Source organism: Perca flavescens, chromosome 1 (genome assembly GCF_004354835.1).
Source record: "Perca flavescens isolate YP-PL-M2 chromosome 1, PFLA_1.0, whole genome shotgun sequence".
In the NCBI taxonomy this organism is placed as follows: domain Eukaryota; kingdom Metazoa; phylum Chordata; class Actinopteri; order Perciformes; family Percidae; genus Perca; species Perca flavescens.
Window position 1 is genome coordinate 40,747,736 of NC_041331.1, and position 17,792 is coordinate 40,765,527.

The 17,792-nt window shown below is 39.0% G+C and overlaps 1 protein-coding gene across 2 annotated transcripts; it reads right to left on the bottom strand.

The window, feature by feature from the left end:
- Window positions 1-547: 547 nt before the first annotated feature.
- arfgap2 (ADP-ribosylation factor GTPase activating protein 2) lies at window positions 548-16,777 on the bottom strand. 2 transcript variants are annotated; one of them, XM_028575754.1, is made up of 17 exons: window positions 16,564-16,777; window positions 15,458-15,576; window positions 14,329-14,401; window positions 13,731-13,862; window positions 12,149-12,229; window positions 11,385-11,490; window positions 10,286-10,342; window positions 8,963-9,007; window positions 7,687-7,739; window positions 4,841-4,977; window positions 4,510-4,641; window positions 4,068-4,196; window positions 3,428-3,580; window positions 3,189-3,315; window positions 2,566-2,653; window positions 1,587-1,711; window positions 548-726 (listed from the first exon to the last, which is right to left on the bottom strand). In XM_028575754.1, the coding sequence occupies exons 1-17, from the start codon at window positions 16,633-16,635 to the stop codon at window positions 706-708; spliced, it is 1,650 nt and encodes a 549-aa protein (XP_028431555.1). In that variant the 5' UTR covers window positions 16,636-16,777; the 3' UTR covers window positions 548-705. The 2 variants fall into 2 exon arrangements, with proteins under 2 accessions (XP_028431555.1, XP_028431563.1); XM_028575762.1 differs by lacking the exon at window positions 8,963-9,007 and having other exon boundaries at window positions 16,564-16,776.
- Between the last annotated feature and the right edge of the window lie 1,015 nt (window positions 16,778-17,792).

Below are 17,792 nucleotides of genomic sequence, written 5' to 3' on the forward strand. Positions count from 1 at the left end.
TGTGATGCTCCACTGTTTCACAAGATATTCTTTCACTCAGACAGAAATGCATAATTCCAAGCTCACAAACCGTGTGGCACTGTCCAGACAGTTGCCGTCAGTGCTTTGTGTAAATGAAAGGAAAATAATAACCTGTGGACAAACTGTACTGTAAGTGAACAGCAGTGAATCAAACACTGAATGCAAACCAGTGTGGATTTTTGTTCAAATTGACGCTGACGGTTGAAAATATAAACTGCATTTTCTTTTCTTTTTTTTATATATATATATCACAATAAAAACAAACAAAAATGACATGAGCATGATGCATTTGATAATATGAATCAAATAACACTTTGATTTATGCATTTAAGGAATAAAATATAGTAGAATTAACTTTTGAAAACTAAAGACCAAAGAATTCTCGACGGTAAATTACAACATAACTCCTGGTTTAGTAAAAACGACACTCTTCGATGGTTCCTTTTATGAAAATAAAAACTCAAGAGTCTGCTAATGAGAATGACTCACTCCTGTGAAATTGTCTCTAGAAGAAGAGGGTGGGAGAGAAGCACGATTTATTTATTTTTTTCCCATGCAATCCTTTCTGCTTCCCGTCTCGGTCTCTCTCTCGTCCCATCTACTCCGTCCCAAATGCGTGTTTCAGTCACGAGGTCTCGCTGCTCTTCACAGGCGTCAGTACGTCTTCCCGCAGGTCGGTGCTGATCAGTAGGCGCCGTAGCGATCCTGAGAAAACATGTTTTGTTTTTTTTTTAAAGCCAGATGTTGAGTCATTTTCCCGGTTCCTACAAGGCCAAACAACTCGGCTTAAAGGGTTAGTTCAGATGTTTTTGAAGCGAGGTGGTATGAGATACCTTTCCGTAGTCCGTGTGTTAGCTAGGGCTGTACCGAATAAATGTAAAGGAACACGCTGACTTATCGGGACCTGGTCTTATTCCCCGTATCCCCCAGAGTTAGAGGAGTCCATACATACCCTTCTCATCTCCGTGCGTGTTCTAACTCTGTCTGACGCCCCCACCGTTAGCCTAGCTTAGCACAGATCCTGGAGGTAACCGGCTCCATCTAGCCTAATGCTCCCAATAAGTGACATAATACCACCAACATGTTCCTATTTAAATTTTGTGATTTGTATAGTCACAGCGTGTACAAATAATAAGGTCACATGAGACACAGCCATCCAACTATTCCTTTAAGGATGATGTTGACAGATATCGATTATTTTAGTAATTGAGTATTCTACTGATTATTCCATCGATTAGTCGAGTAATCGGATAAGAAATACTTTTGTTTTACTGAAGAACAACTATATACCAGAGTGGTTTAATTTTCGGAAAGAGCTAAATTTGTATTGCCTAAATTGCTTACAATATCATCTCTCAAAAAACTAAACATTTAGTGCATTTAAGTTCCATATTACATTGTTTTTAAAGAAAACATTTTCTGAAACAACCTCAAACTCAAAGGCGTATATTAAAAATACATAAATATTGCCTTAAGTTGTGTAATTTAACTTTCAGAACTACAACCAGAACAGAACTGGAGTTACTGGAGGAATCGTTTCAGCCCTAACTCTGTTGACGTCTCACCTGGATAGTATTCATGACACCGTTGGCCAACACTGCCATCTTGCCTGCTACAGTCTTCACTCCCTGTTTGAATTGTGCGATGTCCGGGCCGGAGGGGAGCACACTGTCAAAGCCTGGCGCCCGCCCTGGAAGATGAGACGAGAGGAAGTAGTGTACATTTAGTGTCCGACATATTTAAATGAAATCCATACATTAGGTTTGTTTTTCTATTCGGCATGTAGTGTGAGGGCAACATTTAAAACCTCTATTTTATCAACCCTTTTTCTTATATTAAAAAGGTCCCATATTGTAAAAAGTGAGATTTTCATATCTATTTTTTTTGAGGTGCTATATAAATACTGTGACCGTATCAAAACACTCAATCTACAGAAAAATGCACACAGCTCCTATTCAGAAACCGTGCCTTTAAACGAGCTGTCAGGACTTCCTGTACAGTTGGGATGTCACAACTATATGATATTTTGGTTGAAAGTGCCGCTACAGTGACGTTAGTTATTCCCCGGCTGCAATAACAGTGCAGAGACTCAGAGAGCACAGATGTGAAAGACCTGGAAACGCTGACCAATCAGAGCAGACTGGGCTGTTTCGGGGGGGGGGGCTTAAAGAGACAGGAGCTAAAAAAGGAGCATTTCAGACAAAAGGTGAATACAGGTATATTCAGACACACTGTATGAGAAAAATAATGAATTTTTTTTTTTTTTTACATTAAAGCGCGTACACATAATCTAATAAAAGCACAAAATAAGTATGAACCTGGAAATGAACTGGATATGGGACCTTTAATTAATCCGCAGCGAAAATAGTCCCCAACAAATACATTTCCTCCTGTAACGTTGACTATAAGCTCAGTGACCAGTTCTTTATGGACATTACTGAGACTTTCACATTAATCACAGTGTTCTCTTATCATGGGGTTTTCTGACACTAAGAAAAATAAAAAAGGAAAATGCCAGCAAATACACAAGCAAACAGGTCGTACCTTTTTGGTCACTGCCCTCCCCGAACAGGTCAGCTGAACTGATGGAGGAGCTTCCAGACATGGTCTCCAGTCTGGTCTTTGCATCATACTGAGAGAAGAAGAAAGGACAGTCAACACCAGGGGAATAACAATACCGTTTTTACAAACAAACAAACACACAAATCTCTCTCAGGGAGTTACTGCTTTCAACACACAGTTGCCAACAATTTGAAATGTGTTCGACTCTGCCTTGCGGCCCTTTGCCGCATGTCTTCAGCTGTCTTATATAAATAAAGGCCTAAACTGCCCAAAAAATAATCTTAAGAAAAAAGCAGAGCTGCTGCCTTCTGGACTAACTGTAACAGATGAAAAGATGACTGATCCAACTCAACATATAAAGAGTTACAGAAGTCTAAGCGAGATGTAATAATGCATGCAATGCAAAAGTCTCAGCTGGAAGAAACTTTAACGACAGAACTAATCTGCTTTTCAAATTCAAAAGCACTGGCAAAAATCACACCCAGATTCTTGGTAAATGGACGAATGTAGGAAGGTATCAAGAGCCATCCACACAGAGCAACCGACTTTAAGCTGTACTCGAGTTTAGGTATTCTAAAAACGGAAACGGAGCGGCGGTTTCTCACCTCTGCGCTGCTCTCCCGACCAAAGAACATGTCCGAAGAGATCGCCTTGGCATTCGCAAACTTCTGTCGTGCCTCGCTCGACTCGGACACCGGAGCCGATACGTCGGCTTTTCTTCTGCTGGGAAGTCTGAATTAAACACACAAAACAACACATCAGAGCTGCACCCAGCCCAGTGGACACAACCCTTTATTTGTTTACTATGTAACACAGGAGACAGAGGGAGCATGTGTGTAGATACCGTTCTCCAATTGGCTGAATACTAGAGATGGTGATCTCCTCTTTGGGGTCCTCTTTCTCCAGGGCCCAGGAGGTGGTAAAGGAGGCAGTTCCTGCCTCCGTGTCCCACCGGGATCCAAAACTGTCTCCCACTGTAAACGGGTTGTCCTTGTATCTGTAACATCAAACACAATGGATTATCAACGCCGTCCCTGCTGGTCTGGGACACCCACTCATCTTTATTTCTGCGGGTCAAAGCAGGTTAAACCTAAGGATGCAACTAACGATTATTTTCATGGTCCATTCTTTTCTCGATTAATCGATTAGTTGTCTGGTATCTAAAATGTCATAAAATGGTGAAAAATGACAATCAGTGTTTCCCAAAGCCTGAGATGACTTCCTCAAACGTCTCGTTTTGTCCTGAACTCAAGGATATTCAGTTTACTGTCCCAGAGGAGAGAATAAACTAGAACATATTCACATCTAACATCAGAGAATTGATTTTTTACTTCATTAAAAAAATAACTCAAACCGATTAATCTGTTATCAAAACAGTTGATGATTCATTTAACAGTTGACAACTAATCCATTTATCTTTGCAGCTCGTATTTAAAACTATAGTAGACCAATAAGTAGGTATCCTTTGAGCGTGAGTCACGTACTTTGGGGGTCCAGAGGTGAAACCCGGCTCATCAAACATGTCCAGTTTGGAGCGAGAGGAGGACTTGGATCCCACAGGAGTCTCCTGCTCGATCACCTGCATCTCCGACATCACCGAGTGGGACACAGCACTGAAACAACCACACACATTTAGAGATGAATCAAACGCTTTGTGATGATTACGCACATTCAGGAGGGGGGGGGGGCGTTCTTACTATGAAACGCTCGCTCATGCACAGTCCTTCAGTCATGCCAACCTTACACCTTACACGTTAGACGTGAGATGGTTGTCTTTAGATGTGAGATGGTGTCAGACTTTAGTCTTTTCAAAGTCTTCTAGTGTCTGGTAGGCATTAGTGTGTCTTTTAAAGCTATAGGGCGTAGTTTCTGTCTAAACCAAAGATATCCTGCTAAAGGAAACTTCAGGTAGATCTGTGATGTTACCTCCTGTTGCCGAAGCCCATGCCCAGTCTCTCAGCCTGCTCTCTCTTCTTGCCTTCCATGGTCTGAATCTTCTTTTCCTCCATCTTCCTGTCGATCTCCAGCTCTTTGTAGGCCAAACGCATCGAGGCCACACTGCAAGAGCCACAACGAGGTTACGTCGGCGCACAGGTAGACAACCATTTAACAACAGTTTTATTTCTTATTTTGAGAAAAAAAAATTACAAAATCAACAAAGAAAATCTCAATTCACCCTTCTCTGAACTGGAATTTCCAAAACAATTTCTTTCATGCAAAAGTGTATAGGGTAAAGAGATCAAATAATATCCCTTACATGGACTCCTCGGCATGTTTCTTCGCCTCAGCCGCCTGCTCCTCTCTCATCTTCTCGGCCACTTGCGCCTGCTTCTCCACCTCCGAGAAACTCTTACTGCTCACCTTCTGAGCACCCAGACCTTTCTTTGCGCCGAGCTGCATCAGTAGGAAACGTGGGACACAGATTAGTTCCAGGTTAGAGTCGACGTTACATATTAACAACAACAACACCACCACCACCACCAATTATTTGTATAGCACTTTACAGCAACCAGCAGGTATCCAACGTGCTTTACATGAAGTAACAGTAAAACATACAGTAAAATCAGAAGGAATAAAACATACATTAAATCAGAAAAAGAATACATGAAAGCTGAAAAAACGGAAAATGTCACAGCGCTACTTAGTTTTAAAAGCCATTCTAAATAAATATGTTTTAAGGTTAGATTTAAAACGAGTTACGTCTGTTATAGTGCGGATGTCGGGAGGCAACTTGTTCCAAAGCCTCGGTGTCGCAACTGTTAAAATCTCGGACACATACGCTGGAGCCAGGCCATTAATGGGCTTAAAAACAAACATTAACATTTCAAAATTGATTCTAAAACGCAGGGGGAGCCAATGGGTAGAAAAGGCTAAAGTGCATCCTCGGCGTTAGGGATGGGTGATATGGCCAAAATCGGCTAACCTGAAATCGGTCATTTCACATCTCGAATAACTATATACTTCACGATTAGAGCTGCACGATATAAGAAAAATATGCGGTAATGTTGGTGAACATCGCAATGACGATATTTGCAATAAATAAACAGATATTAAAGTGTACTCAGGTCGGATGCTTCCAGTATTCTGCTAAAATACAAAAAAATGCTTGTTGAATTTAAAACAAATGAAAGGAAATAATTTCTCAAATTCTTTTATTGAACATTAAATTGCATATAAAAAGGGACCAGTAAGACTGACAGTAACATTATGAAGTGCAGTTTACTACTGATATTTTCTTTCAACTAACACAAAGAATCTCTATTTGTGAAGTGTCGCAGCCTTTCACGATGTCTTTAATGCACCAGTTGATATCGCCGTAACGATAAAAAAAAAATACTGTGCAGCCCTAATCACGATATTGCATGTTTTCCCATAATTCAATAAATAAAGAAATACTCTGTATGAAATGACCACACAGTAAAGCCTCTTTGTCTACTCCTGTGTGAATTAAATACTTGACAAATGGAAAGTATTTTTAGTAAGAACTTTTAGTGCAAAATGAACATAATGTGCAAGGATCAGAACACAGATGGAAAGTATTGCCACAGCGGAACATGAAAACCGCAATCACGTGGGTCCCGTGAAATATGACAGCTACAGTTTATCGGAAAATAGCGTTGGGCACACTGACTCTGATGAGTCTACTGTTTATCAGACCCCAGATGAGACAAGAAGCTAACGTTAGCAAACGCCACAGTCCCTTTACCTCCCTGCTGCAGGAGACGCTGTATTCCCCCCAAAAAAAAAAAAGTTCAAAAAAATTGTTCCGAGGTAACCGTCGGTAGCTAACGTTAGCAGATAAGCGCTTTGACAGCAACGGTAGTGTTCACATTTATGCACAATGACACATAAAGCAAACTTGCTAAAAAAGGAACTACATGCTGTTTTCAGGTAACGTTACTGTTGATGTTCAAACAGACCTGTGTGTGTTTTGAGAAATATATAATATTTATATTTTTATAATATAAACTTTTTGTTGGATATTGGATGTGAAAAGAAGGAAATGGTTCTATCACTGTACTTTAGATGTGTGTTAATTTCCCACACCAGGAGTAATTTATATAGTTCTATTTTATAGCGATCGATTAATAACAATAATAATAATAATAATAATAATAATGTATACTTTATTAATCCCGCATTATCTATTCAAAAAAATGTAAATGTTCTATTAAAGAAAAGATAGAAAATAAATATTTGTGTGCTGTAAAGTGGTTAGAAAATATGAAATCAGAATCGGCTAAAATTGGTATCGGCTGGTCCAACTCAATGGGAAATCGGAATCCGCCTAGAAAATTGTAATCGGTGCATCTCTATTATGTAGGGCTGCGACCAATGATTATTTTCATTCTCAATCAATTTGTCGATTATTTTCTGGATGAATGGATTAGTTGTTGGATTTATAAAATGTCAGAAAAAGGGAGAGAAATGTGGATCAGGGTTTCCCAAAAAGTCCAAGATGACGTCCTCAAATGTCTTGTTTTGTCCACAACTCAAAAGATATTCAGTTTACTGTCACAGAGGAGAGAAGACACTAGAACAATATTTACATTTAACACGCTGACATCAGAGAATAGCCTCTTTCCGAGTAGTTACAGGAACGTAGTTGTAGTAACAGTCCACTAAAACAGTTCTAACTACTCTCCCCCAAAACTGTTTTTCCATTTGCATTCACACTGGCCAAGTGGCCATAGGAACTGACCTTTTGTGATTATAATCACAGCCATCTAACCACCACTATGCAGAAAAAGGGGAAAGGGAAAAGACCCCGCCCTGAAGTAGGAGCTGAAAGAGTTACAGGGACTTTGGCCAGAGGAACTTAATAATCCCCAAATTGGTCCAGTCGGAACACGAGAAAAAAAGGGTTCTAGGAACTGCAAAAATCCCTCCGGTCAGAAAGCGGCTATAGTGTACTGTTTCTTCATAAAAAATGACTCAACTGATTAATAGATTATCAGAATAGTTGGCGATTAATTTAATAGTTGAAGATGAATCGATTCAACTTTGCAGCTCTAATCATATGTCAATATATATCGTCATATCGATCAGCCCTACCCGGTATTACAGAGACCGGGGTCAAGGTTTGTTGAAAATGTGACTCACCCCTTTTTTGGCAGTCATGGGCTTCTTTTTTCCAATGATGGAAGGCTTCACATCTGTAACAAAAGTGACAATTTGTTAAAAAAAAAAAAAAAGTCTTCATTTAGCTGAGTAGGCAAATTGTGAAATGATTTTTTTACTTTGCCAACCTGAAATCAAAGCAAGTAAAACCACACCAGCTCAGAAAAAGTACTATCACAGAGAAAGCACACGAAGAAGAAACATGGCTTTGGTTTGGCTTTTATTGTTAGTTCAAACACTGCTGATGCTCAGTGAAACACGTTAGCTAAAACTGGGGTTTTTAAACTGGGTTTCACTAAATCAACAGCAAGAGAAAAACTTTCAAGCTCTCATAACACCGATATTAGTCAGGCAGATTGCTTTCAGAAGTATTTGCACTGTGAGAAAACTAAGTGAAGGGTAGGCAACAAAAAATAACGCTTTCCATTAATTAAAAACCATTAATTCAGTAGACACCTAGTCCATATCGACAACGTTTAATTTCCGAGATTGTTCAGGGAAATTCCGCCGGATGTCTTTCACTTCGGCCGGATGTCCGTCCCCTTCCTCTGTCTTTGTGTTGGTGTTCTAACCTCCGGTGGATTTGTGAGGACTATGGTTACCTGCTCCTCAGATCTCTGCAGGGTAAATCCAGACAGCTAGCTAGACTATCTGTCCAATCTGAGTTTTCTGTTGCACGACTAAAACAACCTTTGAACGTACACACGTTCCACCAAAACAAGTTCCTTCCCGAGACTATTTTGCAGCGGCATCGTGGCTCCGTACGGCCGCCCAAGACGATTGTGATTGGTTTAAAGAAATGCCAATAAACCAGAGCACGTTTTTCTCCCATCCCGGAATGCTGTGTGGACTAGCCAGACCCTCCTCCGCAGTGCTGTGGAGGAAGGTCTGGCAATGCGAGACTAGTATACACCAGACTACTGACAAATACTATTATTAGAGTCCTTCGAACACATTTCTCAGCAAGGTACTACCTTTCAAGTTATGGCACAACACTGTCCACCTGTTGCATCTGAAATTCTGGAAGCAAAATCTCATCCACACACCGATTACCTGCAGGTATGTAAGACAAAGCTCATTCATTAACAGCAGGTGCTCACGTATAATAGCACACACCTATCACAGGCCCTTCTAATTGAACTATTTTCCATTGCGTGATAGCGAGGAGAAAATGAGAGGCGGCTGATGAGATGTTAATCAGGCAACACAACCATGCGTCTGAGGCATTAACCAGCCGGCGCAAACAGCAGCTAATCACCTTTAGGTGTCCATCCTTCCTGTGATGACAAACGCATGGAGTCCTCTACACGAAAGGACAAACCAGTCACAAAACCACAATCCAAAACACAGAAGAAGCTGATTTAACATAAGAATAATGCTCTTTATCAACAAGCTTTGAGTCCAAATTAGAGCAGGGGTCTTCAACGTTGTTCTAGGCCAAGGACCTCTTGACTGAGAAAGAAACAGAGCAGGGACCCCTTACTATATATACACTGCACTTATAAAATTGAGTTGCATAATAAACTGGGCCTACAATAATGTGTAGGGCGATCTTAACACATACCTTGTTATGCTGCATACAATACTAAGCTATTAAAATAATCATTGTTGACATAGTCATACATTTACACATCATGTTTTAATGTTAAAATGTGGCACAGTAAATCCTTAAAGCTACAGTGCATAGTTTCTGTCGCCACCATGAGGAATTGTAAGTAATGACGACAACACTGTCGGCGCGTCCACGTGATACAAGCCTTCTATGACCTTCCGAACTCCCGGTTCAAGATCTCCAAATTAGACCATTTAATACACTGCTGGTTGGATTTGTGTCGTTGACGACATGTTAAAGATTGTGTAAATAATTAGTGAATTAATGAATCAGTCGACACAAAAGTAATTAGCAACTATTTTGATAATTGGTGAATGAGTCTCTCCCTTTCTGCAGTTTTTAATGTTCCTATTGCACTGGTCTTTTTATACGATTTACTTTTCATCTTTTTGTTAAGCACATTTTGCCAATTTCTTTGTATGAAATTTGCTATATTTGCAGTTACATTATTATTGTTAATTGGGAAAATAATCAGCAGAAAATAAAGAAGGGAGTTACAGTACATGTTCATGTTTGTATACACACACAGATAAAGATATTTAAACCAAGGGAGACAGAGAAGCTGCAGAACAAAACTGAGGGAAGTATGTGCCCTCTGAATCAGCACAAATCGTGAGCTTAGAATTATAAGGTTCTATCTCCACTTTTGGTCGAAATTGAGTTTTTGACATAATCTGATCCATTCGGTGTTTATTAATGCCTGTGTGGAGTCATTTTTGTAAAAAAAATATTTTGTTAGTTATTAATAGTAGATCATACTATATAACAGTTTCTCCAGCTGGGATGTAAAAACTTTGATGCTCAATATCTCAGAACTACCCTAAACAGAGATAGAACCTTATAATTCTAAGCTCACAAAATGTTAAAACATGACACGGGAAATTGCAGATGACGGTGCTGGAGTTACTAAAGGGCAGGCCAGTGCTTGTGATGTCACTTGCAGAGGCTGAATCGGGCTGATAGACTCACCAATGGAGATTTTGTCGGACGTGCTCAGACCATCGATGCTGGGTCCTTCCTCCGGCTCTACAAAGAACCAGACGAAAGAAACATTTCAAGCAACACGACAAAATATTCCTTTTATTCCACCGCTTGCGTAATCTAAATTCAAAGTCACCTCAAGCTGATACTTTTGTTATAATTATTTATACATATTATTTGATACAACCCATTCTATACACCAGAATCTTCCAGCAGAGGCGAGATATCATGACTTTTAGTAGGGCTGCACAACGTATCGTTTTTTTATCGTCATCGCAATATCAACTGCCGCAATAAACACATCGTGAAAGACTGCGACATATCCGAGAGACACTCCAATATTTTTGGTGTTAGTTGAAAGAAAATATCAGCATAACAAACTACACTTTAAAATGTAAATGTCACTTTATTTTGTGCTGCCTTTTATATTCAATTCAATGTTCAATTAAAAGAAAGTTGGAAATTATTTCCCTTCATTTGTTTTATATTCAACAAGCAATTTGTTGTATTTATTTGAATACAAAAAGCAGGATTAAAGCAGAACTGAGAACTAGTTCTGCACAATATGAGGAAATTACCTAATTGCAATTATTTTCTACTGATATTGTGATTGCGATATCATTCACGATATTGGAGGGAATGATCGTTTTGGTATCATTCTCATTGAAAACATTTAACATTGAAAGAAATTAAAATGATTACAATGTGTGTCTGTAGAATAGGATTTGTAGGCCGGGACGTCTCTGCTGCACCACAATACTTCATTCAGAATGGTTAGACACATATTTTGCCTTTAACAAATATTGCGCTCCCCTGCAATTTGGATATTTTACTAGTCCATATTGCGATTTCGATACAATTGTGATTACTTGTGCTGCCCTACTGAGAACACTTCAATATCTATATAGTATTTAGCGCAAGTAATGGTAACAAATCAGAAACTGTTTTCAGTTTAGGTGAAGGTAAAACAAAATGTGAACAGTTTCAAAACGGTGTCAAGATGTGAAAAATATAAACCGAACCAATGTATGCATTGCCACAATAACGTGTATGTAAAATGTGTAAAACAGAGATTTGTTGTACTGACTGTTGTCATCCTGGCCTTTGGCCGTTGTGTCTGATAGCTGGGGGGTCAGAGCGGCTCCATTCTGCTGTGGCTCGGAGGCTGGCGCCATACTCCAGTCCATAGCAGGCTGAAAACGAAAAGAAAAAAAATCCAAGCCATTTATATTTTCAATTAAGCACACAAGAATTCATAAAGCCAGGTCCTTTTTAAAAATCATTTCATGGTGTTAAGTAATTGATACTTATTCAATTCCTAGTGTCATTTACAGTGTCACATTTACTGTTATATTTAACTAAATTGTAATTTCCCCACTGGGGATCAATAAACAGTATAAATTAAATTATTATATATAAACTGTTTTAGTTAAGATTAATTTAAGTACATTTCCAAAAAAAAAAGTGTATTATGTATTTCTATTACAAAACAAATATTGGCCAAAATAAGGCAAATATCTATAATGGCACAAATATATTCCTGTTCACCGTAGTGAAAAATGTTCCCTGATATGTGGCTAAACATTTTTATCACAAACTTATTTATTAAACATGGTAGCATGCCATGATTTTGCAACAAACTAGTCTTGCATTGCCGGACCTTCCTCCACAGTGCTGCAGAAGAGAGTCTGGCTAGTCCACAGAGCATTCTAGGGTGGGAGAAAAACTTGCTCTGGTTTATTGGCATTTCTTTAAACCAATCACAATCGTCTTTGGCGGTGCTAAGCTCCGGAGGGGACATTTGGGGGAACCTCCAGGAGGCATCGTTGTCGATAGAGACTAGAAACAAACCTGTGTATGTTCTGCAAAAAAGTCTGTCTCTTCCTTCTCAGGAGCTGCAGGAGTGCTTCCTGCAGAAGACTCGATCCATAGCTGCAACAAGAAGACGAAGAGTTAGTTATACTGACAGACACAAAGACCTTGTCTGTGTGTATGTGTATGTCATTTTCTGTTGTTATACATGTATGCTTTGTTTCCTTACTTGGGTGTTTATGTCATTTGTGGTAATGTTTCATGTATGTCTTTTGGTGTTATTCATCTTATGTATGTCTGTCCTCTTTTTTATACGACCTACCCAGGGATGCAAAAAGAATTTCAGCCCTGGCTGACAATAAAGTTCTATCGTATCGTACAATTCCATCAACTATGTTCACACAGGAGGTTTGCAATTGTGCCTTCTACCTTTTTGGCATATTCCCTGAAATGTGATCATCATCATACACTGATTAGTAAACACCTTGTGGACTCTGAACTAGACCTGACAACACGGCTCAGACAGTAATAATCACTCTTATGTAACATGTCAATCATCCACAGGACACAGGTTCATTTCTGTTATTTCGACTGAGCGAGTGTTGTACCTGTGAGGTACAAATACTAATTATTTAACCCTAATCAGGTTGTGTGTAGCTAATAGCTGACCGACTACAGGAGCTGGACCTGAGGTCAGACCAGTATCGGCAAATTAAGAAACATCACATAATAGCGGTAAATATTTGAGCTTGATTTGAAACATCCTGGAACAGAAAAAGATGCCGCTCATTTATTATAATCTTGCATAAAGCTCCAATGCTCACTGTGTGTTCCCAATGTATTTCTTTCAGATTATTCAAGGTCATTGTGCTTCATTTGACAGGCACAGAGAGGACGAGAGGGGAGGAGAAATGTGTGTGATCGTACTGGATGTTCCAGTAAGTAGCGAGGTTTCATTAAGTGCGAGTTTGTTCTCTGGCTGAGATAGTTTTCACTAAATTAACTTGTTTCTCCAGTTAGGATTAATACAAATCCAGCCTGTTCTGTCAGATGACATGTGCACTCCTGCGAGTTAAAAACAGGCTGAATTTAAATGGAGATTTACGATGTTTTGATGCATATAATTAACAGGAGCAGCAAAGATGAATCGATTAATTGTCAACTATTAAATTAATTGCCAGCTATTATGATAATCAACTAATTCAGTTTGAGTAAAAATTCTCAATTACATAAATGTGAATATGTTCTAGTTTCTTCTCTCCTCTGCGACAGTAAACTGAGTATCTTTGAGTTATGGACAAAACAAGACATTTGAGGACGTCATCTTGGGCTTTTTGGGAAACACTGATCTACATTCTTCACCATTTTCCTCACATTTTAGAGACCAAACAACTAATCAATTAATAGAGGAAGTAATTGACAGATTAATCGAAGATGAAAATAATCGTTAGTTGCAGCCCTATAATTAACACAAAAAGGCCACTTCACTACAGCTTTATCAACAAAAGCCAGGGAGTCTGCTGCTGACTGACAATGTAGAAACATGGCCGCCAATCTGTCATGATTTAGGCCACAACATAGGAGTAATTCCCCAAACTGTTTCCAGTCGATTGATACTCACATCTGAACCATATTTCGACAACGCAGCGTTTGCTTGCTGCCGAATCTTCTCCCTGTACAACTGGGCTGCACGACTGTTATACTTGGCGTTGGTGTCGTTTGTGGAGCAGCCATGCTGGCGGAAGAACACCGTCTTCAGGCAGAAAGAGAAAGGCAGTTATTAGATTAGATTCAACTTTATTGTCGCTGTGCAGAGTACAAGCACAAAGACAACGAAATACAGTTTGTGTCCAACCAGAAGTGCAAAAAGAGCAGAAAAGTGCAATGCGATATATACAAAGTAAGACAGTGGTACGTAGACAGGACAAGAAATATAGTGCAGTGTAGACAGTAGTATACAGTTGGTTTACAGAAGGTGGTTTAGAGTAATATAAATTAAATATAAATATGTGGAGTGTATGAGCAGTTACCTTATAAGAGCAGATTAAATATAGCTATGTAATATGAACAATGTATGAACAACATGTACAGATATGTGCAATGTAGTAGCAGTAACATTATACTAGTAGTAAGATTGCATCAATAGTAATAGCAAACAATAGTAGCCAATTACCCCACCTAGAACATGGGTCATGGACATGAAAGTTCTTATAACTTACCGCATTGGCATTGCCTCCAACCTGCATACATCTAAGCTGAAACCAGTTCCAGTTGGAGTCTAACTCAGTGGACCTGAGGCAAAAAGGAAAGAATTTGGAAAACTCGAAATCTCCAGTATGACAGGTACACGGGATCATGGCACTATAGGTCACTCAGGTTCTGTAAATTCTTAGTCACTCACAATCTGTGGTATGTTCTGAAATGCATTTCAAATTGAATTTGAATTTATTGAAAGGATAGCTCCTTGAGATGTAGCATCTCATTTCTAAGGGGGTCCTATAAACACAAAATTATAAAACATCAGCTGTCAGCCCTGTTCTCAGTTACAGTACTTGGAGCTAATTTAATTGATATCAACTGCATTATTTTATAGGTATTCTGTGATGAGATGGTGCATATATTTGTTAATACATGTCAAATTTCTTTAGTACATTTCTCATGTGTTGTTCTTTCACATAACTAAGAATAAAGAAGTGTAACAAAAAACAAATAGGCTAGGTAAAATGATTCAAAAGGACATACATGTATATTCTCTACATCTATAACCATGTGAGGTATCTTTAATCATTGGTGCAGAAAACATTGAGAACCTCTGAGCTACAGAGTACACACAGCACACATGGTAATTAAAGTGCCATTCATGTAGGGCTGGGCGATATGGAGAAAATCAAATATCACGATATTTTTGACCAAATAACTCGCTATCGATACCCTAACGATATTGTAGTGTTGACTATTGGTGCTTTCAAAAAATATTTACATAATGAGATTTTAGATCGATAATCATCAGTAATGTGAATATAATGACTAAGTGGGTAAATGCAAACAATATAAACAGTTACAACAGTCTGGTAAGGTCAGAAAATGACATCACTTTACTGTAATGCAGCCTTTAAAACCAGGAAAAGACACCACTTACCATATCACGATATTACAATATCCAAAATCTAAGACGATATCTAGTCTCATATCACGATAGTGATATAATATCAATATATTGCCAAGCTCTACATTCATGCTCTTTTTTCAGACAGCTCGACTTCTCCCTAAAACTGTCAAAGAAAGTATACACCAGGATGATGATTTTTGATAGCTACATGATCACTGTTGAGTTCCCCCGAAGCTTACCTGATGAAGCTGAGATGCACGCCCAGGGAGCGGTGGATGCCAGAGCAGTCAATGCATAAGAACACACCGTATGAAATACTTGCCCAGCTGGGGTTTTTGGCAGCGCAGTCAAAACACACCTGTACAGAAAACCGAATGTACATTTCATGATCTCCTGTTACAGGTACAACTGTAATGAACATCTCAACTCAACATGTGAACGGCACCTACACTGACTGCAGTGAGCAGCTTTCCCACTCCGTGACAAAGATATATTACTGATGACTTCACGGTGCAGTGCGTTTTTCAATTGCATCATGTTGTTGTTAATGACATGATGCTGATGACAGGACATTGTGGTTACAGTAAAGTGTAAAATGATATAGCACTAGCATCCTTATGTCTCTGTATAGTCAACCACAGAGTATGAACAAAATTGTTAGTTTTTTTTAACGTTGAAGCACGTAAACATGTTGTAGTAGAAACCCAAAGACCAAGTAACGTTATGAACCTGAAAATTAGCATAATATGGGACCTTTAAATAAAGCACTTCATTAAAATGTACTTCGTTAGATTCCACCACTGCATTTAACATACGGTTTCGTTGAAGCCAGCTCTGTTAGAAATATATAATCAAACCCAGTATACTGTACGGTTACCGTTAACGTGAACATATGACACGCAAGGCTTCCAAACATGTATGCTAGCTAGTTACTGTAACGTTACAACAGACATTGTTAGCATTGGATAGCATAACGTTATGGTTCAATACTGTTTTACTTTACGACTTAGCTAACGTTAATATCTTTAGCTCAACTTCGTGCCTTGTTTTGGATATATCTAGAGTTTAGTCTAACGAGTGAGCTCATTCATTCTTTACTTTCACAAAAGTAGTGTAGCTAACTTGGTTGGCGTCCTCCGCAAACACAAATCGTATACGTGGCCTTTATGTTAGACTGCTTCAACGCTTTAGCTAGCTAGCTAATGTTAGCTGGGCCTGGCTAAGCTACATGCTAGAAAACAGTTAGCTAGCCAGATCACCGCCTATGAAGCTTACCGACAAACCGCCAACCCAAGCCACACAAACAGAATGATACACGCACAACGGTGGTGTCTTATTCGGTTACCTTGTTTGTAGGAATAGATCTTAATCTTTTGAAAATGGTAAGGATCTCGGTCTTATTTGGTTCCGTAGCCATCTTGCCCCTCTGACAATTTCCATAAGGTGACGTCACTACGGGCTCTCGTAGTTTCCAAATCTAACAAAATCGAAAGTTGTGCGTAAACAAAACGTGAAACCTCTACGTGCCTACTAATAATGTGTCGCGTCTATTATGTGTTCTCAGTTTTTTACTCTTGTACAATCATCTCAAATTAAATTCTATAGCCAGCACTTATTGGCTAACCCTGCTCTACCGCTTAGCCAATCACCATTAAGCCCTTAATAGGATCAAAGTGCAAGATTACTTAAATCTTGCCTAAAGGCAGGGTTGGTAATCTTGTAAAGCTAGCAACACTTGCATCTCCTCGGGGCCAAAAGGCTAAAGGCGCTGACACATGTGAAAAGAAAAGATGCGACCGATTCTACTCGGGCTCCAGCAAAACTTGGTAGTATAAAAAGCAACTTCATTGTGAGATCAAACCCTTCAGACTATGTCCCTCAGAAGTGCAGTGGTACCAGACATGCAATAAAGGAAGATAAAGTGCAGAAGAAAACATGATGTTAGGTATAGGGCTGGGTATCGTCCATGATTTCCCAAATCGATTAGATTTCGATTCACAAGGTCTCAATCAATTACATTTCCAATTTGATATTGGTCAGGGAAATTTCAGTTGCAATGTAAGTAACTGTACAAGTTACTATAAATTGTACAAACAAGAAGCAACCCTGAAATATATATATTTTTTTATAATGCACCAGGTTAATGATTAATACCCAAAAAGTTAGTTTGAACCATTTCCATGTTGAAAAGGCATATATAAGACAATTTTCTAGGTTTATTAATCCGATCACTCAAACAAAAATCCAAATAGGCTGAAATCTGACTTTAGACCGACGGTGACTCTAAATCTTGTCCGAGTCAAGGGATGAACTCTCTTGGGGTTGACCTTCATTACTTTGTCCAATGAAAAAAATAAATGGTGAATAAAGTGCTGAAAAGTGAATTTTAATCCCTCTGGCTGAAAAACTCAGTTACCTCTTGACCTGGTAACTGGAACCCAAACCAGTGGATGGAAGTTCATGGACATAAATGCTAAAATTTCCTCCAACACAGAATCAGTTCTCATTGTTGAGTACTTAAAATTCTCAACGACGGGTCCCTATGTTTAAAAGGATCATACATTGTTACAATTC